Genomic DNA, 24,811 nt, shown 5'->3' with positions numbered 1-24,811 from the left:
GAGCTGATCTTCGAGAGCGGTAAATTAAGAAGTCGGCGCAGCCAGCTGAGACTTCAAAGTAGTGCGACCGGTCGGTGAAGCGTTAGAGCGGCGAGGCTTTGATGCCGGAGCAGAAGCCGGAGGTGTTAATAAGCTGGAACTGCTGAGGGTATCGATAACTAAGCAGTCGCTGGAGTTGGCGATGCCGGAAGTTGAGACGACTAAGCGGTCGCTGGTGTTGACGACTGTGGTTCTCGTGAACGCGCACGCTAGTCGATGTTCGCGCACGAGCTATGGAAGCTCGAGTGGCTATGTTGGCGACAACGGAAGCAGATGTTCAGCCAAATAGTGGTCCTTCTGCTCTTGAGAGAGAGGCTCGAAGTACTGCAGCTTAGTAGCTGTATCCTCCAGCGGAGATGCTAGTGGTGAAGATGGAAGGACTGCCTAGGCACGAGCCAGTCCAATCTTGTATCTCTTGATGCGTGTACTAGCGGCGACAAGCTCTTGCGTGAGCCTTGGTCTGGACCTTCGAAGGCATTGTGGAGCGTTGCGAGGCAAGGGGGTCGTCGAATGCTTTCTGAGGGTCGGAATGAGGATCGAGCAAGGGGTGGAGTCCTTGCGTTGTGAAGCCGCGAGGCTCCTGGGTAACAGAAAAAGCGAATTAGCTGCAGAAGCAAGATCGGCTTCACAGTCCATTTACTACTACGAAACCCCTCTAAAACAACGTATATTTTTCGATCACAATATAGGATACTGTTGTGAGAGTCGTCTGGCTTTTTTTGAAAGTTATTCTCAACTGCTGGAGGGGGTATTCAACGAATCGAGTTGTAGAGGGCTTGCTTGGCTAATCCGCTTTTTTTGTCCCCCAGGAGCGAGGATTGCGTGCGTGCGTTGAAGCCATGCGAAGGCGGGTGAGAACGGGTTGGAGAAGGTCTCGAAAGCGAAGCCCTTTGCTGATATGGACATGGCACCTGCATTCCCCCGTCCATGGCTTAATAGTCACCGCACGACTATTACCGAGACCAGAGGTTGAGCCCGGCTCCCGCCACAAGACTTCCAGCTCGTTCGCTCTACGCAGCAGCAAGAATTTTTCTCGCACCGAGTCAGATCTGCAGCAGGTCTCTGGCTGAACGTAAAGTCGTTTTGGGATGGTGGCTTCATAGCTCGCTCTCCAGATACGTCTCGATCTGCAAGCTTCTTCTTTGCGCCGGTCCGAAGTATCAAAGGCGCCACTTCTCCAGCAGGCTCTACCGGGGACTGTGCGAGTATCGATAATCCTCTCATATCCACCTTCGAAGTACTGTCCTTTCTCTTCCGCTCGAACTTGCCTGAGGGCCTGATTGATGAGCGGGATGGAAGTCCTCGTCGGAAGAATAGTCCTCATCTAAAAGCACCCGATTGTTTGCGCCTCGACCAAGTTCAGTTGGAGGACACTGGCTCTCATCATTCTCCTCTTGTTAACCAAGCTCTCATTCTTCTTTGATTCGCTCATCTCCTCTTCACCCCAGCTTTCTTGTCGTGTGCAACAGGTGGTCCGACATGCCAATACGCATCGGCGCCGTGTTCCATATCGTGCCCAGCATTTGTAGAATTCGTCATCGGAGAAGTCGCCGTCGATCTCGGCGTTGTTGTCCGCATAGCCAGGCTCGGGTACTTGGCTCTCGGCGAGCTTGTCCTTGAAGCACGACAAGTCAGCTCACACTGAACGCGCAGCCTGGCTTCTTTGTGCCCTTTGTCGGGCTTCTTCGGCGGTCTGGCGCCCCTTCTGCTCCATTGTATCTCTTCTTACAGTCTTTCACGAGCTCGTATCCATGACTCAAACTGTGCCGATGAGCAGCAGCCTCGCAGGCAGCGAAGTTGCCGTCCACCGATGCGCTCCCATGCAGAGTCTCGTCGCGGCCATCGAGAGGCTGGCGCTCGCGCTGAGGGACGGAGTCGTCGAGGACAGAGAACATGAAATTTGTCGTCGCTTCCGTCGTTAACGTCGTAAGATAGTCAAGTGGGATCGTGTGCGGTGGAAATAGAGATTTTGACTTCTCATCGGCGCCTCCGAGCCGGAAGTTCAGGGTCCACTACCGGATGACATGCGCTCCCTCGATCGATCCTCGCGCTGAACGACAATCAGCAAAACTTTAAGGGCGAAATCAAACATCTCCCTTCTCGACTGCATCTCTCCGCCGAGAATCCTTCTCCATCCTCCCGCCACGACTCCTCCTCCTCCGTCCTCCCGCCTGGATTTCATCTTCCAAGCCTCGACCCCATCCCGTTGCAGAGGATATCTCAGACCCTCACCTCAGAATCTCATCGAAAGGCTCACCTCTGGATCTTATCCTCACCGCAGGAGGACATTGCAAGGAGCATGGAGCATGGAGCACGATCGCGGCGAAATGTGGCAGGGAATCTCTTGTAGGAGAATACATGTGCAGCGCAAGATCCGAGACATCAAGGACGATACAACCACAACGGCAATGGAGTGATTCTTGATTGCCGCCGTAGCGGACTTGCTATCGCAATCACTCACAGAGTTGTCCGCCCAAGTCGCCTTCACACCCCAAGCAGCGCAGGACACGTGCAGGTGAGACTCGCCTGGCACAATGACAATGGCACCAGCGCTCTCAACCCTTCAGTCGCCGTCGCCGCCGTACGAGCGGTGGGAGAAGTTATTTCTGTGATGGCCACAGAGCGGTGAGGCGCATGGTTGAGCAGACGAAGAGTCAGAGAAGCAGTCAATGTAGTCGCGGTGGCAATACGGACGTATTCGTTGACGCCGGTAATGATGAGAACATCGAGGAAGGTGCGCGGTCAGTCGGTGATTTGGATCACGGAGGCTCCTCCAATCCGTCTTACCACTATCCAGTATCTCCTACACCACCTGCCGCTCTTAGTACTCTCGGAGCTAGAGCTAAGATGGACAATCCAACCGAATCTGGAGCGCCATTCGCAGTCTCTTAATACGACATGCTCCACGACTTATCCGATATCTCCACGGACGATCACGATACGGCTAGCATTGCCTCCCGCGATAATTAGACCGGGCAGCTCACTCCAGAGCAGACTGCTAGCGACTTTGAAGGCGAACAGGACAAGATTGAGGGCATGACACTGTCTCCAGATGTTGCCGTCAAGAGCAAGAGTAGCGATACCTCACAACACCTGCGACGGCGACACCTGACCCGGAACCTCTACAATACATGGCGTTGCTTTTGGGTTTGGTGTAAGTCATCGGGAAGCAATGTGGCAGTACCCTACCTCGCTGCAGGTGCTGCCAGTTAAAACGGCCACAAAAAGTTGACGATACCTGCCTTAGGCTTCAGGGTTTACGTCACTTAAACGACTTGCTTTCTTCCGTACGATCGAGCTGAACGACTCGTCAGAGCCTACCGCCATCCGACCACACCGCGCCATTCTCCACCATGTCCGCTCCAAACCCCTTCGTCCCGAAACTGGTCGGCATCTACTGGAGCCGGACATTCCTACGAGAGTAGACCATAACCTCCACACCATCGCGGCCTGTTGTCTGTGGTTTCTCGCACGCTCCCGACTGACTTGGTCCTTAGCGACGATTCTCAGCAACGATTCTCAGCGATACTTCACGGCACCAAACCGGACACTACGCCGCGACGAGCCAAGAGTCGGATTGGTTTGACGGAAGAGGAGTACCACGGACGGGCTCTTGCCGAGAAGGTTCATACACTGCATGCGCGAAAGAATATGGGCGCAGCTGTAAGGATGAGGATGATTGCCCCGAGGCAGAGACATGTTTGACCTCAGGTGGAAGGCTCAAATGTTGACTTGTGCAGCGGGTGGCGATTGCGTGCGGTATTGAATTTCAACTGTTATCGTTAATGCTTTCGTCTGATAACTTTTGGTAAAGATGGCAGTCCATTTCGTTCCGGCCTACTTCTTTGCCCTCGAGCCCATTCTTGTATGAGTGACTCGCACGGCTCACTCTTAGCTGATTGAACCCGAGACTGGCACTCACGCCTAAAGTGTTACGATTGCACCCTCAATGTGCTGCAGATACCGGTCATGTACCAACAGCAATGGTCTCGTTGCCCACTGCGTCGTCAATGAGTATTCTCGCTCCCCAGTCCCTGGCCATCTCCTCCGGTCGAGGTTCGCCGGTATCTTCTTAGTCTCACACTCGCGGCCTCGGAGCTTGCGCCGCCATCCTACGCCAGGCGGGCATTCACCGAGCCCCAGCTGTTTCCGGACAACCCATGGACACCTCGCCTATAAAGCCCTAACCTGTCGCTACGAAGTTCAAAGACGCATATGTTGACGACGCCGATGAGTACCGTCTCAATGCACGACTCTACCAGGCTTCGCAGAAATGACGACCTTTGTGGAGGAGAAGGAGGTCTCGTTGGGAGGAGGCTTGAAGACTTTTGTGGATGAGGGCTTCTGTGGAGAATTGGGAGAATTTGGAGAGTCCAAAACATTTGCTCGTCTTGGAAGAACTAGCGACGTCCAGCTGTCTCATCCCTGTCGACCTCCTGCTTGATTCGATTCCCGCTCTCTTCCGTTCAATTTGCACTTTCCAACAAACGCGATGCTTCACTTTCCCACAGACGCGATGCTGACCAGCTTGCTTTTCCGATGACGAACAAGGCTGAGAGCGTAGCTAGATCGGCGCGCCCTAATAGCTGCGAGGCATGTTAGAAGAGCTCGGAGAGAGAGTGTGTGTAAGGGACCGGTTCTATACCCGCTGGCAGTGTTTAGAACAAGATAACGAGGAGCATAATGCCCGTAAGAACCAGCATAAAAGCAAAGACCACCCGATCGTCGATTATCGCCACCCAGGGCTCGTAAGCGCACTGGATCGCAGCGATCAAGTTCAGCTGCAGCGCATTAGGGTATTCGCGATAGGCGAAGGCGTAGGCTGTAAGGTTATTGATGGCCTTCTAGAGGGCTTGCTAGTCGTTGCCGGCTTTCTCGGCGGCGGCGATTTTGGTCGTAGCCAGCGTGTGAGTATAGTTGACGGGAGCCAAAGAGACGTGACCAACAAGATCCACGGCTTGCTGCCCGGCACCGGCAGCGAAGAGCGAAAGCACTGAGGTGGTGTTTGCAGCGTCCATTATGACGAGGCTGCACATCTGTTAGCTATGCCGTGTAGCATCTTCTGGCAGCTACTCAGCCTACTTGTTATCGTTTCTGGGGCGGTAAGTATTTTCCGCAGTAATGTGGTTCGAAAGCAAGCAGGAAGTAATCGATCAACGGTGAAGGCGGAGCGAAAAGAAGCAGAAGCATTACAGCAATCTCGCTGCCCATCGCATCCGTCGTTTGTGCACACTAAACCACAGCATGACTCACATGCCGGTAGCCTGCAGGTGGAAATTTCCGCAAAGCATGATTCTGGCCTGATCCGCCACCGCTGTGACGAGAAACAACATTTCACCACTGCAAGGCGCAGGATCAATCGTAGAACAGCGACAATTCTTATGAAACCTCCGAGCCAGAGCCGCCGAAGTGCATAGGTGATTCTTAGGACGGGGTTTCCGGGGGCGGTTGGATACCGACACCTTCTACCGGAACCAACGCCAAGGTGTGCCGTAGGTCGTGGCATGGGAAGGGTCTTGCTGCTGCCACCTGTGCTCGGCGTGTGCACTTCTCGTCACCACGGGCGCCCGAGTGGAGACTCAAAGGAATATAGATCTGCTCGGTTTACGCATCTGCCGTCGGGCATGGACGCCAAGTTGGAGCTGCAGACCAATATGAGTCTGAACCGCCGTCTTGGTTCGTTGGGATAGCGGAGAGAACAGGTAGAGATGACAGGGCCAAAGCATTGTAGTCATAGAGTAGTACTCACTGGCGTGGTTGCGGCGGCGGAGAGAATTACCTTTCGATACAGCTGGTTGCGAAATGGTACATCAATCGAACATGCATCACTTGCTGCATCTGATGCCAGTTTCCCGGTAGTGATGTTCCGAGCTTTCAAATCAGTGGAGTGGCATCGAAGCACTGCATCTCGGATACTAGCTTGCTAAGTCTGCTCTCGTGTCATGTACGCTCTCGTGTCACGTGCCCGTGAGCCACGGAGTCAGTATATCCTCCGGCTCCTTTGCAAGGCGCGAAGCATGAGTCTAGGAAGTTGCACTCTTGAGAGAAGAAGGCTGAATATCTGGAGAAACCTCGAGACGATGTTCTGCAAGGAGGATCATCGAATGGCTTGATATGTGATGTTGAGCTTGCGATCTGCAGACAACAAGCGGTAAGATCGTTGGAGGCGCGCGATATTACCCTGTGAAAAAAATCATAAAAGCATGCTGGAACTTCGAGGTCGTCCGCGATGACAGTTTTGTGCACATGCAAAGCCTCATCTCCGTGCAGAAGGCCGCAACGGGCTGATGGACGAACAAGGTAGAGTTGGACGACAGAGTCGGAGATCTTTGACGACAGTCATACCGGTTTGACACCGCTAGCACACTGTTCCAACGATGGGGTTCCGCATTATCAAGCGCTGCCGGAAATATGATGTGCGATACCCTGTCGGTACTCGAGCCGTTACTTCAGTGAGATCTGCAGTTGCTGGTTGTCGACGAAATGGAGGATGATCCGTTTGTTGATGTGGGGTGAAGTGGTCACTCTCTCTGTATGTCGGTATTCTATTTCATCGTATTTTTCACTTGCATCTTCCTCAGCCCACCCTCCATGTTCTCGATCCCAAGACCCTCAATCTTGCCAATCCGACCTTGGCTCTGCTTCACAGAAGCGCTCCAGTGGTGGGTGCGAGGCGAAGATGATGAGTACGTTATGAGGAGGGCGCGATCGTCGATGACGGGAGATCGGAGCGCCTCGATGGGTTTGCCATGTGCTTGCGCAGTGGAACTGGACGGGAGTATCGAGGGTTCGTTGGCTCCAAGGGTCGTCTTCGGAAAGATCACTGCAGCAAAATCCCGTCCCTCATCACTCAGATCCAGGTACCTCAGTGGTTGGCTCCTCGGCAGGATTTCGAATGCTCTCGGAAGCTCTTCACTTTGATAAGTCCATTCAGGAATTGAAGCTTGATTCATCGACAAGTTCACGCCAAGACTGATGCGGCTCTGCGGGCTGGACCGAGAGTTCGTCTCTAGCTGTCTTCCAATCTGTCCTCGCCTACGACATTGACCACGCCGCACCACACGACACAGCATCACACCACAACTAACTCACCACATCATGGCTAAGAACCTTCCGTATGTGATGCCTCCACCCGCGCACCGAGGTTGAACCCCTAACCAACGTCTACAGCAGCAGCCCGAGCAGCACCAGCCATGACGACCAACACGAACACTCGAGCAGCGGCGCGCGCACCTCCAAGTCTGACCTCGAACACCCATCCACGGACACTCCCTCCGGAGACACGTTCCAAGTCCGCCGTCTAGTCAGCCTCCACGGATCGCGCGTCAGAGTCGACTAGGAGTCCTCCACGATTAGCAACCAAGAGTATCTGAAGTACAAGAAGCAGGTGGATCGGGTCGTGAAGAAGAAGGACAAGCAGGGTCTCCGCACCGTCACCTGGAAGCATACCTTCGAACCGGTCGAGGCTCTTATGCGCCCAGACGTGGGTTCAGCTGTTAAGGCAGAGCTGCGGGAGCTGCTGCGCGATCGGGACAGCAAGGACAAAGGAGGAGAGCTCTGAAGTTCAAGGAACACCAAGGACAAAGGAGGAGAGCTCTGAAGTTCAAGGAGACCTACATGTGCACAACAGTCAAGGTCGAATGATGAAGAATACCTTCACAGTTTTCAAGGCGAGAGGAACAGATGCAAGTCGTTCTCCATGAAATACGACGGGATCGAGAGCATGATAAGCAACACTGTACGATATACCACGCTTTCACATAGCTGAGCTTCAAGTGCTCGATGTCATCAAGCCGGGTGTTCCTTCAATTCGTTCACGCTCCTCATCCATCTTCGTCATCATAAGAATCACACCGTCCGCTACTTGGAGCATCTGCCGGCATTTGACGCGTACATGAAATGCCTTGTCAAATGGATGACATCCATCTACCCGATTGACGGAGACGCATCGAACCTGCAGGACTTCGTAGGCGGCTCGTCTACGAGTATATTCAAACATCTTATTCTTCGCCGCAACTGCTCCTTCAGCTCAAACTGCGAAGGATGCCCGAGACTCCGATACACATGATGATCAACACATGCGGACTGTCGAGCGACGCCAATGCAATCGCGGCGTTTCGATGGCAGTCACATCCCGACCGAGTTCTCAGGCTCGGCCTCGACAAGTCGGCGATTATGTGCAGTTGCCGCTCCTCAATCTATGGACCGATCGCTACCGACCACCTTCTTAATCACGTTCGAGCAAGAATACGACAACTCTTCCAAGTACGACTTCGACATCATGAACTCGACCGGAATTCAGGAGGCGATGTGGCGTAGATTCTGCCACGAAGCGTGCCCAATAGCACCTGGTCCGCCGAGCCCGAACCACCAAGTCCAGCTTTCCCTCTGACCCGATGGCACCGCCGGCTCAGCCAATCACCTTCTCCAGTAGTACTGAGTATGTGGCACTGTCATTGGCGTTAGTAACGGATCCGGTCGTCTAAGTGTTGGAGCGAGGATAGTTGAGAGGTGCGGCGGTTTCAAGAAACTCTGGACTCGACTTGTCTTGTGGGAGCTTGAGGTCGCAGCTGCTTGAAAGCTATCTTTGAGGAGAGAAGCCAGACCACCTCCTCTGGATCAAGTCCAACTGGAGCTCATATGTACAAATCGTCAATGGATAACCATCCGATTGTCTTCCGGTTGTGGGCCTCCCTCGGCCGTGCACTGCGATTTGGTCGGAGCCGGGGAAATGCGGGGAATTTGTGCACGGACCAACACTTCCGGCAATAATCCCTGCAATGATCCCTGCACGCCGCCACTGGCCCCTGGTTTTCATCGCAACATCATTCGGACAACACAGATCTCTGGTCGAAACCGTCCGGAGCACGGTAGTGGAATGGTCCAAGCTACTATGGTCTGGTCAATTGCTCGTAGCAGTCATTTGGCGTTTGTGATTGGCGGTGTCTAGCTAGCAAGTCCAACAGCATCATCTGCACGCACCCATACAAGCAGGTTTTGCTGGGTTTGAGAGGATCCAGCTTCCGGGTGTCGGCAAGTCGGGCGTTGTATAAAGGGTTGCGTGAAGAGCTGGATGATCGGAAGAACTTCAAAGTAGCTTCATAGAAAGGACAAGGAAGACCGGCTTGAGGGTATCAGCGTATCAAGGTTCATGTACCGCCGTGGTCGTTGACATTCGCGATCTTCGGGTTCGTGACTCCGCCATGGATGCACATTTGGCTTATCCTTTCCGCATGGTAAGAAGGGGTGAAGATAAGATATAAGACGGAATCGTGGGCATTTCTCCAGACGGGTGGTGTGCTCGTCGAAGGCTATGCAGTTGTCGCTGACCGCTTTGGAGTGCTTGCGCAAGTACTTCTGCTGTCCATGTGCTGTATCGGCCATGTCCCGAAATTTATTGTCGTAGTGGTGGACGATGGTGGCTACAATGGACTTCTTCCCAACAGCGCGACTATCGTCGTCAGTGGTACACTGTGAAGTCTTGTTGGTCAGGGAGCCGAGCTTGGCCTTGGTGCGCTCGAGACAAGCATCGTTGTTGGCGACGTACGTAGCAATAGAGGTGGATTTGCTATTGACATAGGCCTCCGCGGGTGACACAGCAATATCGTCCGACTTGCTGGCTTCGCTGTGCACTCCGTCGGACTTCTCCATGTTGGACTTTGCCCCGAGGGCTTCCGGTATATAGGGCAGGGACAAGTAGGGTGATTGAGTGGTCGAGATTGTTCTATGTAACAACATTAGTGATCCCTCCTCAGCTTGAACAAGTCTTATTCCACACTCACTCGTGTTTGGTGTCACAGACGCCCTGCCGCGCCAGCATGGAGACCGTGAGGGCAACAGTGATGTCTGTGAAGGAGAGAATGCCCAACAACAGGGCAGCTTTGGATTCGAGATATGGTTGTAGACGAAGCTCAAGATGCGCTTCAACACTCAAAATCCGAACAAGGTCGCAAAGTTGCTCTGGTAGAGGCAAAGACTCCTTCGAAGCACCATTCTCCTTCGTTCAGGCACGGATCGCCGCAGCAGGAGCACCATATTCCAGCAAACAACAGTAGGACAGCCGTTCTTGGCGTCAGCTTGATTGAAATTGGCAAGGATTGGCTGGTAGAGCTTGCTGTCCCGAAGCTGTGGTTCAATGTCGCTGTGTTCATCATCTCAGTAAGGGTCGTTGATGATGGCGTAGCCGATGGCTTGGTACCGCTTGCTAAGAACTTCAACAACTTATCCTCCAGCTGCGCCGTCTTCTTCGCGTGTGGGCTTGGCGTTACCGTGCTATTATAGGCGATAGGCGATAAGGGCGAGGTGAGATTCAGCTTGTGACCATTCTCATTGGAAGTCGACGAATGGCATCCGACCATTCGTCTTTGTCGACATAGAGCGTGGAGAGATTGGCCGCTTAGCAGCGGATAGTGGATTGTGCTCGGTAGAGTTCCTCCTCGAGGTATTGTTGTTCGTCGCGATTCTAATTAGAGTCAGAGTATGTTAAGTTCGCAAGTGCCTCTTCAACACAACGATGTTGAATAGCAATTGCCGTCGCCTTCTCTTAGTCACAATGCTGCTAGGTAGTAGCATCTATCCGAGTCCGGAGATTCAATAACTCGGAGAAAGAATTGTCCAGCTGGTCTGCAAGGTGGTCATTTCGACTCCGGGGGCATCAACCACGCGCACACAAGCCTTGAGTAATACATTTCGCTGTTCGGTGATACTAGTCGGATCGCATCCGGAATTGTCCTGGTCCGGCACTGCCTCATTTCACAGCGGAAGTAGATGGCGAATGGATGCGCGAGAAGCGGTCCGTTCGAGTCGATCATCGGTATGAAGGAATGCCTGTCTATGCCGAGAACGATTTGCCAAAGGACGCAGTCCTAGCTGACTTTCGTTAGATCCCGCGGCCTCTATCCTTCTTACATACATCCTAAACTCCATCGGTCATCCACACAAAACTTCAGAGTCCCACTTGCAAACCGCCATGAAAGCAAAGTAAAAGACTTCCAGACCGCTTACCTGTACTCTCCGGCATCGATTTGATCGTGTCATCGATATTCGGGTCGGCTCCTTCAAGCATTGCTCGCGTGCAGATTGCACATCTTTATGGCGGTCGACATGAATCTTCGTTGGATCGTGCAGGTGGTGGAAATTCCGCAATGACTAGTTCTAAGCACCTGCCTGAGTCAAGGCTTGCGAGAAGCTCCGCCGGCCTCAATTCTCTCACCACCGACCGCCAGCGACTCCAAAGTGATCAATATGTCGTGCTGGACGAGCAGCTCCGGGCGGCGGGCGCCCAGCAAACATCGCGGCAAGATTGAATCTGGAATACCCTCACGGATACACCTCCACCGCTTCCTTCTTGCCATCATTGATGTCCACGGCCGTGCTATCCAGGATCCAGCCGGCACTGGGCATGATCTTTAAAGGGATACACAAGCGCCTCGATCGAGACCTGTTCCACAAGCCCGTGGTGGAAACGGCGAACTCATCTGCTGAGAGGAAACGGATAGAGGTTGTTCGTCTCTACAGACGAATCAGCCGGAAAGGCGCGAGGAAGAGGACAGAGTGAAGAGTCGAGACGATAGTCGGAGGTGGAGGTTACAAGCAGTCGAGAGGCGAGGGAGGACGAGAGTGTGAGAGGATGGGAGGAGTGTAATATAAAGGGATATGAGGAGGAGGATAGTGGGATCACGGGTGAAGATGAGCGGGCATGGGAGTAAGTGCTGATTCACTTCGTCTTCGTCCTTCTGACGTTGACTACATCAGCCTCGAGCGTTACACGGCGGAGTCACGGCATATGGCTCCGTGTCCTGTCCTCAGACACCTGCCCTGCCCGACTCTCACTCGTCAGCTTGTGGCGGTGTGTCACCTCACGACTTGCTCTACCGCAACTTCTTGTCCACTGCGGTCCATGTTGAATGGGAAGCGTGGCTACATCCCAAACACAACATGCCGGTTTGACCCAACTTCGATCTGCTTCCTAGCAAGCATGGATCTCCGGACATCGGCGTCAATCACACACGATTGTTATCACCTCCGTCGCCAGCGAGAATCGCCAGTATGCCTCGAATCTCGTGCGAGATGAGTACGCCGACATCCAAGATCATTCCTTACTTTCAACGTTACCAAGCTCGTTCGTCCGATCACACGGGCGGATCTGAAGCCCGCTCCTACAATCATTGATGGTGCGGCGCTGAAGTAGTCTGTGGGCCGCTGGCCATCGCGCCGTGTCGTGACACTCGGATTCCGCAACGCCCTCAGATCCTGCACAAAGTGCGCGTGACAACGCAGGGCGTTGTGGTGATACCTGAACCCTCCCTGAAATCTCGAGATCCGAGGTCACTGGTGTCGTGTTGCTTCGATGCAGCGTACCGATATCGATCGATGGGGCAAAATGTGTGTGCATTCCCGCGTCTGCAAAGCATTTGCAGCAGGCACATGTAGGCTGCGGCAATGCTCGACGGACTGCGAAGCCGCAAAGCTGCAGGGATTTTGCATCGTTCCTCATAAGCTCACCCGGAGCAAAGGTGCTGGTGCGACTTCTGAGATCCTCCGAATTCGCCTCCACTCAGCACGACCGACAGCGGCAGCGGAGCAGCAGAGGTACGAATTGTGCTGCAAGCCATTCCGGCCGGACAAGATCAGGAAGCTGGTCCATGACAGCGGCATGGAGTTTTTCACAACATACTTCGGACGCGTGCTTCAAAGCAATGCGTCGCCAACAAATGGGCGATGGGCGATGGGCGAGGAGGCTGGCAGCTGTCAGCTTCTGCTAGAGGAGATGCAGAAGCTGCCCAGAGAGCCACAGCAGGCGGACAAAATTGCACAGTCCTTGGACACCACCAGGGCTCCTGGCTTCATTAATTCCAAGAAGCAAAGTCGCAGAGGCCGGGTCGCGGGCATGTATTAAGATTCACCGGCATCACTATCGTTTTCACAGGAATCTCACACATCATGTCTCCCCATTCTTGTTCCTGGCCGAGTCGTCCACGCCCCGGACATGAACCCGTTGGTTGGTCGCCGGAATATCTCAGACCAATAACGATGCGAAGACGGAATCCGAGGCGAGTGTGTCCTCACAATTCAACGCCAAGACAGAGGGTTGAGAATTCCTCGACGCTTCAAGGTGATGTAACGTGTGCAAGGGGCAAGTTGGATTGCCCGCTTCGTCTGTTGAATGTCGGTGGATAGCAATAACGCAAACCACCGCATAATGAATCATATCAGTGAAAGAGGTAGTGAATCAGGTAGCTTTCGGCTCGGATCGCTGGCCAGGAAAGAGTTTGTCAAGGCTGACAAACTTGTCACCATCCGCAAGGGGTCGAGTATAGATGTTTCCCACAACTCTACGCTCTCTTCTCCGGTCTACGCATCAGCTTCAATTCTCCCGAACCCACATTCACGTCCCGTCGATAATGTGGTGGTGGTGGTGGCCCCACGACCCTTGATACCCATCGAGACTGGTGCACCGGGTCCTCCAGCAGATCTTGCGTCGAACTCGGTATTGATTGGCACGGAGGTGGACGTAGCCGTGATCGGGCCTCCAGCCGAGACGTTTGGCTCCCTCCAAAGCCGGTGGCGTTGTCGTTCGTGCTACGGAAAAGTCCTGGCATGATCGCGAATCGTTCGAGAAGTTGAGTTGCTTCGAATTTGCGCGGCGAGCTATCGCGAAAGAGTTGCCGGCTGATGGCGCTGTGTGCGGCCAAGGATCTGATCACCAGAAAGCTGTCCATTCAGCAACAACAACGGAGCTGGACATTTGAAGGCTCCAGAGTTTCAGAGTATGCGTACAATGCGATGTAAAATCAGACGTGTGATCCGATGCGCTCAGGTGTAACGCTGTAAAGACATCGTCAGTCTCTCTCGTTACTTTCTGTTCGGTATTTGTCCTTCTTTGACTGGAGCGATGTCGTCATGCTGTAGATGGTCCTGCACGCGGGTCCCCGCCGCCATCGTCGCCGTGCGCTGGCGCAGCTCAAGGCTCTTATTTCATCGGTAACATTTCCTGCAAGCTTCTCGTAACGTTCGATGGGTGTCTCGGATGTTTAAGTCGAAGCCGAGTAGGGTGTTTGGAGGAACGACTAGGCCAAAGAGCAGTTTTCCATTCTTCAAAGACGTTAGTCGTGATGAGGAACGAATCTGTGGAGATTCGTGCCCGCGGCGGGAGCGATCGGCATTTTTGCGCGCAGCGAAAGCGCGATGAGCTTGAAAGGCGGCGTCGATGCGAGCCACGGCGATTGTTCTTCATCAGCACCATGGGTTGGCTAGGGCAAGAAAGAAGACATCCTGCCGAGACTCGATGGCTGCTGAGAGGGGCTGCATACGACGAGCTTGGGAAGAGAGAACGGGCTTGGCTAATGAGATCGGACTGGCGGCTGGAAATAATGAGGACTCCTGTGTGGTTGACGGCCGATCTGATGTTCCCAAGCTGGACGGATTGTCGAGTGCGTCGTAGCCGGTCGCTTCTTGGTCTTTTGCTAAGGTTCAGAATGTCATCCCAGAATGACATTCTGCTGGAACAACATTGCAAAATGACATTTCGGAAAGTCGTATACCCCAAACCTCCTCGCCGATCGCTAGCAAACTCCATGCTATCAAAACTTCCCCTCCTCCACTTCAACCAATTCCACCAACGTGAGCGTCATCGACCTCTCACTTTCTTTCACAGCTCGTGAAGTGTGTACTGTGACCCGAAGGTTTGGAGGCGGAAGATGTCGAGGTGGAGAGATTAGCGGTGGACGGGGGAAGGGATCGGACGTGATGTTGTTCGTGCGCGGTATTGGCTGGCTAGTTAATTGTCGGGAAGAAGGGCCTCTGACCAGTCAGTTAATCCTAATTAAGACCAGCTCTAAGGTAAGTGGAACTTCGGGACTGCCTAGGAGGGCTTTGTTTTAATGGACCTTGCACACAATTGCTCCTCAGTAGGACCCCATTGCACTTTCGCCTCCCACCAAAGGACCCATTCGAGCTCAGAATGCCAGTGCCATGTCACACTGGGCGAGTGAAGAAGCCGAAGGAGCTTAAAGCAAAGCATCACGGAGAGGGTACTGACTGCTTCAACCGGCGGTCGCTAACGTAGCCGTTGCAGCTTCCATGGCTCGTGCCCCAAGAACGATTGGAGAGCACGCTCACGAGAGCCTGCTCCATCCTCACAATCCTCGACAACTGCTCCATTGTTAGCACCTCCAGCGATCCCATCGCCGACAACCATCGGCTCCAAAGACTCGCCGGTGTGCCCCACCATCCGGTCGCACCTCGAAAGCTATCATCGCCGCTATCCTAGTAGATGCCAGGCTCGGTCTCGTTATCATCGCCGTCCTCGCTGATGCCATCGTCTTCGACTGGAGCTCTGTCTATCAGTTAGTAGATGGCTGGTGAGAACAAAAGAAGAAGGGAAGATGCATAGGTAAGGCGCTATCGTAAATAAGACACTGTAGGCGCGATCGCTATCTTGGAGTTCTCCCTGGGATGGAATGTTAATCGGTGGACGTGGCTGAGGTATGAAACCGTCGGAAATGTTTTCTGCGAGTCCAGAGGGATGGGTGCCATCAGAACTTCGCATTTGATGAGCAACTCGTAAGCGTAGGCGGGGGGATAGGAAGGCCGGGGATTATCGACAACATGCATAGTTTCGGGCAGCATGTAGTTGGCTCAAGGCAACACTGGCCGTCTCTCATCGTTGGCCTGCAAGACGTATCGCAGCGGGCAAGGGCGTGATAAGCCGTTTGTAGTTGATGACCGGAGTATGAGTCAATTGAAGAACCGCTGTGGCAAGTCCGGACGAGTCAGCTTTGCTATTACGCATTTTCCCTGTGCAAGCGGGTGAGCTGCAGCATTCGTCGTTCTAGACAGAAGCGCTGTCTTACACATAGAGCTTCCAAAAAGCCATACCACGCAGCCTTCTCGTGATTTGCTTGCGAGTTGAACGGGATAGTCTTCGCAGTGTTGATGCGAGAAAGTGCACGGATCTATCGTGCGGTCGTAGCAAGTTGACTTGAGAAGCATCAGTGCAATGACGAGCCTTGAAAGTCTGCTGAGTCGCGTTGACCTGCGACATGACAGAGCATCCCGCAATCACTCCCGTGACTGGCAGCTTCTGGAAGTAGCAGAGCATACGCCAACTCGGCCTAGAAGGCAGGCGAGCAAGTGCTGCGGCTCAAGTCGCCGAAGGCGTTCATCCGGCGAAGGTTGTCGTATAGTCGATTTCTCCAGGATACATTCTGGTGGGGAGTTAATGAACGTGTTGAGTATGCGGTGGGTCATTCGCCTCGCAAAGGCAGCAATGGTATAGTAATCTGACTTTTGTTGGGGAGGTGCAGGTGCTGAGTTCCTCGCCAACGGTCTCTGAATATGAGCGGCGGCTGGCGGAAGCGGTGTCGACAGTTTCGGGCCTGTCAAGCTGACAGGCGTGGTACTGCGCGTTCGCATTCCATGCCTGCTCCCACAGCACCGACGGAAAGCGTCAGATGAGCATGCTTCGCAATCTTCAAACTTCAGCGTCACGAGAACGATTTGCCATTTTGTCTTGGAATCGACATGTCCGGCTCCCACCACGTGCGGCGTGAATTTGCGCTTCCTTGCAGTCGCCCAACGTGTCAGCCACATACATCTTCGACAAAGACCTACCGAGTCTCCAAGTGCGTTGAACACAGAGAACAAGCAGCTGCTCCGGAAAGACAAAGCTTATCACTCGTCGCCTGCTCCCGGATGAATTGGTGCTGGTAGGATCCAATGTTTGCTTGCAAAATGCCATTCCGAAGCTTTGCTTGCAAAATGTCATTCGCTAGAATGCTTGCAAAATTTCATCCTGGAGTGCTTAATGTCATTCGCTAGAATCATTCGCTAGAATGCTTGCAAAATGTCACTCTGGAATGCTTGCAGAATGTCATTCGCTTTGACGGTCTTGGCATCTAGGGTGCAGCGAACCTCCGAACTACTCGAGGTGAGGTGTCTGCCTTGCGCACGATTGCTCCTTGATGCTCTTCTCTCTGAGTGGCCAGATCTCTCCTACACGGTTACCTTTCCGCTAACATTCTCCCGCTATTACACCCTACAGACATTGTTAGCAACTCCTACAGCGATGCGACCCCGACCTCCGAGCCTTATGCGATGCGACCGCGACTCTTGCAAATCGGTATAGGACAAGACATCTCGAATGATATTCGCGAGACGTTTCGAACGACATCGGCAAGACGCTTCGGACGACATCGGCAAGACGTTTCGGACGATACAGCGCACGACGAAGGACACGATCGTGGCGATGCGGGGGAAAACATGGCGATGCGGAGGAGGACATGGCGATGCGGAGGAGGACATGGCGATGCGGAGGAGAACATGGCGATGCGGCGGGAGACGAGTTCTTGTTGATCTATTTGATCTACAGGCGTGGTCAGAAGCAGGTTCGGAAAACGAGAGCGACAAAGGCGAATTGAGATGTACTGATTCTTCTGACTCGCGCAGGATCTGCGCAGAGCACAGCATTTGCTCTATCTGCCTGTTGGGATTGCCGTGTCAGGTCATGAGTTCGTTGCAAGACTAGATCTTTACTGACCGCTTCTTGCATCTCCCAGAGAACTTGCGCAGAGCCAGCGACTGCTCTTGCAGCTGCTCCATTGTGGGTTGATGTGCTTCGACGGATTAGCTTGAACTAACACGAAACCTCGAGATGGGACATGTACTCGAGGCGTCCGTATCCCTGCAGGCGAGCTGCTTGCCGTCGACGGTCGTGAGAGTCATCGAGAGAGCTACGTCAGAAGAAAACAGTACCACATCGCGATGGCTGACGATCGTACAGATTGAGCGGCGAACTGGGCCCGATGGTGCGGCTACACTACTTGTCAGTATATTACATTCAATGAAAGCGTGCAACGAGTCCCTATTTACTGCGCTCGCGGACCTAGGACATCTCCAAGCTCTCACTATCGCCGCCACGCTCTCCAAGGTCCCCACCGGCACCACCGATACCTGCAATTGGGAGCAGCACAACTTCGAAGTCGCTCGGATGTCAACTCTTTGCTGGATCCAGCCCGATCATACTGCTTCTCCAAGCTCTGACATGATCGTCGTCAATCTCACTCAACAACGTCACCGTCAGATCATATTCCTCCCTTCAGATACCGGTACAGCGGACTAAGGTGAATGGTGGACTCAGTAAATAACTCTGCCAGCCGGACATGTTGCCCTACATCGTGGTCGAGAGAGAAGTCCGCAGGGTCGTCTTCAGGCGGATACACGGGCTTGAAACTATGATACCGAGTCGATTCAAGTGATAGAAACCCATGCCCACGACGTCTCTCACCACCTTCCGACCACTCCAATCCGATTCAGGAGAGACTTTGCCCGTCATGACAACTTTCGAGATAGGCAAACCAGCTACGTCCGTCTTACTCCATCTCCGACGGGGTTGACCCCTTGAAGAAGCGAGACCTAATGGCGGGAATGGCGGAAAGCTTTACTCGCTTCGGGAAAATATGAAGCACCATTACGATACTGCTTCTGCACTAATATCTTAGGACTGACATCGATGAGATTCACCGCCTGGGCAGGTTTGCCTGCTGCAGAGCAAGCGATGAGGTGGATGGAGAGCGACACGCACGCCTGGACTGGCAAATTCAGCACCGTCTGGTCGCCGCAAGCCATCAATTACCTCACATGTACATTTGTCTTTCTCTCCACACCGCGCGAGGCGAACCAGATCTTCAGCCTTTGCAGCAAGTACTATCCGAGGGCTCCGATGTTTTTCGTGATCATCACAGCTCCCAATCCCAGCCGGCGGGCCAAAGTGAGACATGTTCCGTTGACCGCTAGACACTGGCCGCGTATGCCGACTCGCAAAGTACGGACTGGCAGGTCGCAGCAAAAACAAGGTCTTTATGACCGGGCAGTGATCTTCCTGGTTGGTTCTGCTAGGCTTCCCTTCTCCATGCACTTTACTCCCTCCGCTTTGCGAGATCTTTTACACGGATTTTCGTTGACTTCCATCCCACACGCACGGCACAGCACGATCCACATATTCTTCCCTGACGGTCAAAGATCTCTCTCTCTTGGAGAGGATGGTGATATGCCCGCCACCAATCGAAATACCAGTTCATGTTCATCAGTCTACAGCTGATTTTGGGAAAGCACCGGCAGCAAGAAACCTCACAAACAAGCATCGCAACGAACGATAATTCCTTCGGTAGAGAGGATGGGTAAGGCGAACTTCGCTTCTCCAATCTCCGGCTCCGCCAAGTTCCGCTTAGAACTCCGCGCAGGGCTGAGCTCCTTGTCACGACGGCTTGAGAGGGCCTTTGAAACCCCTTTTCCGAAGAGGAGGAGTCTTCTACTGATTGTGTTGACTGTGCTGCTTCGAGCTCCGGCTCTACCAATTTCCGCTTTGAACTTCGCACAGGGCTACGCTCCTTGTCGGAGAAAACGCCAGGGAATTCGACGAAGGAGGAAGAGGAACCTGATAATAATTCCGACAGTTGAGCTACCGTGACTGGATGGCATCGAAAGACTCCGCAGTCAGGATATGTTGACGCAGGGCCTTGGAATGCTCGAATGGTTAGTAGTCACTCTGGATACATTATAGTTTCCTCCACCTTGAGACCCATACGCATCTCGCTCTACTTCAAGACTCGTCCAACGTCTGTCGATGCCCTTGTTGCAGTGACCAGACCGCGCCCGAGTTGCTTCCTCGTAACCAAAACCCGCATAGCATGGGACACGCGGTCCTGGCAGAGTTTGATGATCTCCTCGCTCAGATGGAAGGGTACCTGGAGGTCAACCAGTGACTGTATCATCGGCTCGGGACCAGGGAGGGAGTACCATGTCCAGCCATGAAGAGCCGCAGACTTCACGATGGCGAGCTTGGAGGCCTAAATGGGAAACAAACACTAGGTAAGCAGGACGCACATGGATGATGATTAGCCAATGATGGAACTTGCTTCATTAATGAGTATCTCCTTCGCCCCGAGGATGGTTGCGGTGGTGTATCCCTGCCACACTGATAAAGCTGTAGGAGCGTTGCTTCCGACCTCGCTGCCAACTCCAGCGGACATGATGAACTGGCGAATGGCCTGTCCAAGACTGTGCGAGCATAGTGTTGCGACAACGAGATGGAAGTAGCAAAGATGAGAGATGTCCGGTTTTAGTACGAACAGTGGACGGGACGATCCTGAAACGAGCCAGAAGTTCGGCGGGCGCGGCATCGGGATACCTTGCCTCCCAGAACTCGCAACAAGAAGCCCATCCACAATGAGAACATGATACTCAACGAGGAGGAAGCTCTGCGATGTCAAAGTCGACTTTTTTAGCTTGATCTTCGATGGGCTCATCGATGGGCAGGGTGAACGTTGACGTTTGCAATAGTTTCGAACGGAATGTCACACATTCTCTCCTCGCATTCAACATCATTCTTGGCAATGCATAGAACAAATGCAGTTTTCGGCTCTGTATCCGAGATCAATCCCGTCGGTGTCCATCTCTCGCGATGATTTTCTTAATTCTGGTGAGCGGCGTTGGGTGAACTCATTGCCGTAGGTGTAGACAAGCTTGGAAGATCATTTTCGCCAGTAGTCCTGAATGGCGTCCATTGACAAGAGGGAGGTCGAGATAGTGGAGGCTGTCAACGAGTCGTTTGATGAACCAGCCGCGGTAGAGGGAGACGGTTTGGTGGTGAGACGGCGCCTTATGGACATGACCTCGGAACGGTATAGTACGAGTCTCACTGTGATCGATTTTTTAACCAGAGCAAAACATGACCTGGAGATATTCGGGACTGTAAGCCACCTCACAACGTCAAGCCAGCCACTTGCATCGGACCATCTAGGAAGTTCCTCTCAGGCGGCAATGACGCATCGTGGAATCCGCGAGATTCCCGATCTTCGGAGGTGTTGGTCAGCGGTAGAATGAGCAGACAAGACTTCTGGAGACTTCTTTGCTGTCGATGTGGGCCATGGCGTCGAGGAGGCATTGCTGCAGCAGATTATCAGCAAGGCAGTGGACGGCAGTAGCTGCAACGGAGCCCGGGGAGGGAGCAGCGATTGATACGCGTGGAGGTTGACCAAATGGGGAGGAATGGCTTGTATCTGATGAAGCTCCTGCGTCCTCGAGACTTTAAAGGGTGTCCGCTCCTTGCAAAGTGGACACACCTGCAGAAGTACGGTCACCCTGCGGGCGAGGCCTTTGCCTAAACAGCGGCGTACCAGTCTGCACCAAGTACTTAGGTTGTTTGTTAAGAGAGGCTGAATGGACGTTCAACGCCGGACCTGTTCGACCCACACCTGTGTGGGTTCTCCGTCCAAGGCTCCCGCGGGCCCGCGAGGCTGGGTTCAATGGCAGAAGACTTGGCACTAAGACCGAGTCGCAGAGCGATGTAAATTCCGAAGAGCTTGATGGGGAAGAATAAATTCCTCGCCTCGAGGGGGAGGTATTTCATGCTCAGACTTGAGTTGATGCGCCCGTGAGAGCAACGGTGGAGACGATGATAAACGCTGAGGCGGTATCTTAGGCTCAGAAGTTGGAGCCCAATGTTCGACCATGTGCGTCAATCATCCGATCTTGCTTGGTGGTCCAGGAGAAGAGGTTGGTCTTGGTTCACCGCGGACGTTAATCACCGCTTGACCGCCGAGTATGATCATGGATCGAGGGCCGTGCAGCGCCACCTCTGCGACTTGGCCGCCGAGTGAACAATCGAAGACATATCCCGCCGCACGCGGGTGAGTCGGATGCTTCTTTGCCAATTAAGGTGGCGAGGAATCAAGTCCTTACCCTCCATTGCCTGGAATATACAGAGCCAACCTTATCACCGGCAGCTATTAGAAGTCCGGCCATTTCTCGAGTAACATGGTACCGAAGAGTAACAGCACTGCCGCGTACCATTTAAGCGAGGGATTGAGTCTACGACCTGGCTCGAGAGTGTTGTGCGGAGGCGAGTCGCGCCGGCGATATCGAGGAGCCCATTCTAGGGACAATGTCAGGCTGCGTACAATCCCAATGCATATCCAACTCACCAGAAGACCATTCCTTGAACAATAGTTATAGAAAGCGGTGCAAGTCAGCAGGGATGGTGGCACCAGCGTATGGAGACTCTTGGAGTCCACGGCGTGTGAACAAATGTTAGAATTGACTCTTGAGCTTAGGAGGAGTCTCCAATATGCCTTCCACCTTTCCTTGACTAGGCAGATCCAACAGCTCGTTGCGCCTTGTTCTACGGATGCCTTGTCTCCAGCAATTTGAAGCAGCCGAGATCGAAGGAATCGTTTCGCACGGTGCGTGCGTCCATGTGCAGGTCTAAAGCGCTGCTGCTGGATTTTAGTCTGGCGACTACCAGATTTGCCATCATCTACAATGCCATCACCTTCCACAGATCGAGGGCTGCTTTCTCCGCAGTGGGGACATGACCGCCGTAGCTATCCGTACCGGTCTCTCTCAGCCTCCAGAAGGGTTTCAACAGGCGTTGATTCCCTCTGCAGTCTAGGGAGCCTACACTCGGAAAAGCAAGATTCGCAACCATACGCAGGAGTCATTCCACCTAGACTTTATTAGCTAAGAAAGAGGGACCAGCCGGGACCCATGTAATCAAATCGGACGAACTGCTGTATATCGACGGCAGAGATATTTCCAGTCGACGTGAACGGCCGGCTGTGCGGTACGTAAGCCGCCCTTTCCGCCGCATTGACTAGCGACAGCCACCGGTGCGAAGGTCGGGTTGAGACGGGACGTGTGTGGTGGAAATGTGAGGTTTTTGACTTGCAAAGTTCCACCGGAGTCGTGATGAAGAGGATGAGTCGTGCACTTCGATGCTCGATGGCGTCGGCTGCCGCTGCTGTGGTTTTGTTTTCGCATGTTGCCACTATAGCCTGGTTTGAGCCATCAGTCGAGTCGATTCCAAGATCGTTTTGAGTGCGGCTATTCTCACGCAGGTCAGTTGGCTCGTTGTCGTTGCCGTCAACTGCGGCGTGTCCGCCTAATCGTCTCAAACAGTCCTTACCGATCCGGGTGAGCAGAAGTTTTAGGATAGCCGTGCCGGGCAGAGCGGGTTTTTTCTCGGTCAGTTGTGCGTACGGAGGAGCCATTCGAGAGGCATTTTGAGTCGAGGAGAGCAGAGACTTTGAGATGGCCGTGCCCAGTGGAGAGGATGTCTCTCTTAGTTGCTTGGCGCATAGAGAGCCATTTAAGAAGCTGTCGACCTGATGGAAGGAGGTTTTGGTGGAAGGGAGCAAGCAGATTGAGCCGTGGATTTTCGAGCGTCAGTTACTAAAGGAGATCGTCAGTTTGGGCAAGTCGGGAGGTTGGATGAGATTCATTCGTACATACTCTTCAGCAAGCACAACCCAGATCATCTGCACCCAATCAAGCCGCGGCATGACCAGGACATACGCCTTCGTCCCAAGCATCATCATCCCAGTCCCAGACGGGTTCCACAGGAGACTTTGCGCCTGCCGTCCAAGCAAATCTTCCAGTTCTTGCCACAACCCCAGCTGCGGAATGATCCACGGACAAATGGTCGACCTTTGAGCGACGCACTCCATCCCTCCTTCCCATAGACCAACCGTACACCCACATCTTTTAACAAGTAGTTCACCCATGCCATAATGCACTGACCACACGACAGTTACCCATGGCTTCTTCCTCTCAAACCCAACGGCGCGTTGAATCCGTCGCGCATGCGAGGAGAGATACGGCGACGGCGCAAAGGTGGAAGCAAGAAAACTCGGAGTTGGTGGAAGGGCAAAGTGGCAAGGCGTAGAGAGCAAAGATGCGGCTGTAAGGCGTAGCAGGTAGACGTAGTGTGCCAGTAGGACGCGGGAAAACAAGACCCCAGTCGGCTGTAGGCTGCGTCAGCTGTAGGAGCAGTAATGGAGTAGCAAGGTGTGCTAGCAAACACGAGGGCTCTGGAGAGATAGATCGCCGGATCGGTCAACGAGAGGATGCTGGTCTTGCTGCTGCTCGGTGGTTGGCGAAGGACTCGTAATTTCACAGTGCCGACGGCCGGTCGTAATGGCCTTGACAATTGTGTCTCTTTGATGATGGCCTGGCTCCGCCTCTCCTCACCTCACATTACCACCGCCGCCCCTTCGCTTGGACAGTCATGCAAGCAGAAACGTCTTCCCGCGCGGCCAGCGTCCAGCCCAGAACCAGTCACACCGCGATCAATGGGAGGAGCTTCCGGCCTCCTGGACGATGGCGCGGAGGAGTTGAGTTAACCATGAGCGAGTCCATACTCGGTGCATAGGCGCTCGAGGCATTTGATAGGTGAGCTGGCTGATGCCGGTTTTGGTGTAGGGCTTGGAGGTAGCGTTGTGGGTGCAGAAATCCGGAACGTCGTGAATTCGCTGATAGAGCGCGCGGGCGTCGTCTTTCGTTGCACAGAGGTCCGCGGAGAAGTCATATTCTTGGCGCAGATGTTCGCGGGTTCGAGCGGGATGGAGACGCACAGGCTGGATTCGGCTAGCAGTGGTCGCGAAAGCGCTGGTTTTTAGGGAATGTGTCCGGGATGGGACGCCTTAGTATGCCGGACAGGAGCGGATCGGCGGCGAGAGTGAGTGAGTGAGCGATGGAGGCTGGCAAAATCAAGAAGATCCGCGGCAGGCCTTGCACACAGACAGGGTGGATCGCTGCAGGCTCCGGGCAATACGCTTCCCATCTTCCACGCGGACGAAGAAGATCTTTGATGCCCTTCCCTAACAGTTCATGAAGCTCGAAGTCTTGCACTTGGTTTGAACGTGAGCATCGACTCGAGGCCTTTCGCCAGGCTCAATCATACTTCCCGCTTCGTCCGCATGTCCCATGCCGGCTC

The 24,811-nt window shown here is 53.6% G+C and overlaps 3 protein-coding genes across 3 annotated transcripts; 1 reads left to right on the top strand and 2 right to left on the bottom strand.

The window, feature by feature from the left end:
- Nucleotides 1-6,584: 6,584 nt before the first annotated feature.
- Nucleotides 6,585-7,136, bottom strand: MYCGRDRAFT_97797 (uncharacterized protein; the record flags this gene model as incomplete). The annotated part of the gene is made up of 2 exons (XM_003847099.1): nucleotides 6,585-7,029; nucleotides 7,132-7,136. 2 exons carry the CDS (start codon nucleotides 7,134-7,136, stop codon nucleotides 6,585-6,587), a joined length of 450 nt encoding a protein of 149 aa, XP_003847147.1.
- Nucleotides 7,137-8,930: 1,794 nt separating this feature from the next.
- MYCGRDRAFT_97796 (uncharacterized protein) lies at nucleotides 8,931-9,690 on the bottom strand (the record flags this gene model as incomplete). Its single annotated transcript, XM_003847098.1, has 3 exons — nucleotides 8,931-8,937; nucleotides 9,022-9,108; nucleotides 9,197-9,690. 3 exons carry the CDS (start codon nucleotides 9,688-9,690, stop codon nucleotides 8,931-8,933), a joined length of 588 nt encoding a protein of 195 aa, XP_003847146.1.
- Nucleotides 9,691-12,421: 2,731 nt separating this feature from the next.
- Nucleotides 12,422-12,937, top strand: MYCGRDRAFT_97795 (uncharacterized protein; the record flags this gene model as incomplete). The annotated part of the gene is made up of 1 exon (XM_003847158.1): nucleotides 12,422-12,937. The coding sequence occupies one exon, from the start codon at nucleotides 12,422-12,424 to the stop codon at nucleotides 12,935-12,937; it is 516 nt and encodes a 171-aa protein (XP_003847206.1).
- Between the last annotated feature and the right edge of the window lie 11,874 nt (nucleotides 12,938-24,811).

Source organism: Zymoseptoria tritici, chromosome 17 (genome assembly GCF_000219625.1).
Source record: "Zymoseptoria tritici IPO323 chromosome 17, whole genome shotgun sequence".
Classification (NCBI taxonomy): Eukaryota; Fungi; Ascomycota; class Dothideomycetes; order Mycosphaerellales; family Mycosphaerellaceae; genus Zymoseptoria; species Zymoseptoria tritici.
The sequence above is the reverse complement of the archived record's forward strand: the minus strand, read 5'-3'. Positions and strand labels throughout refer to the sequence as shown.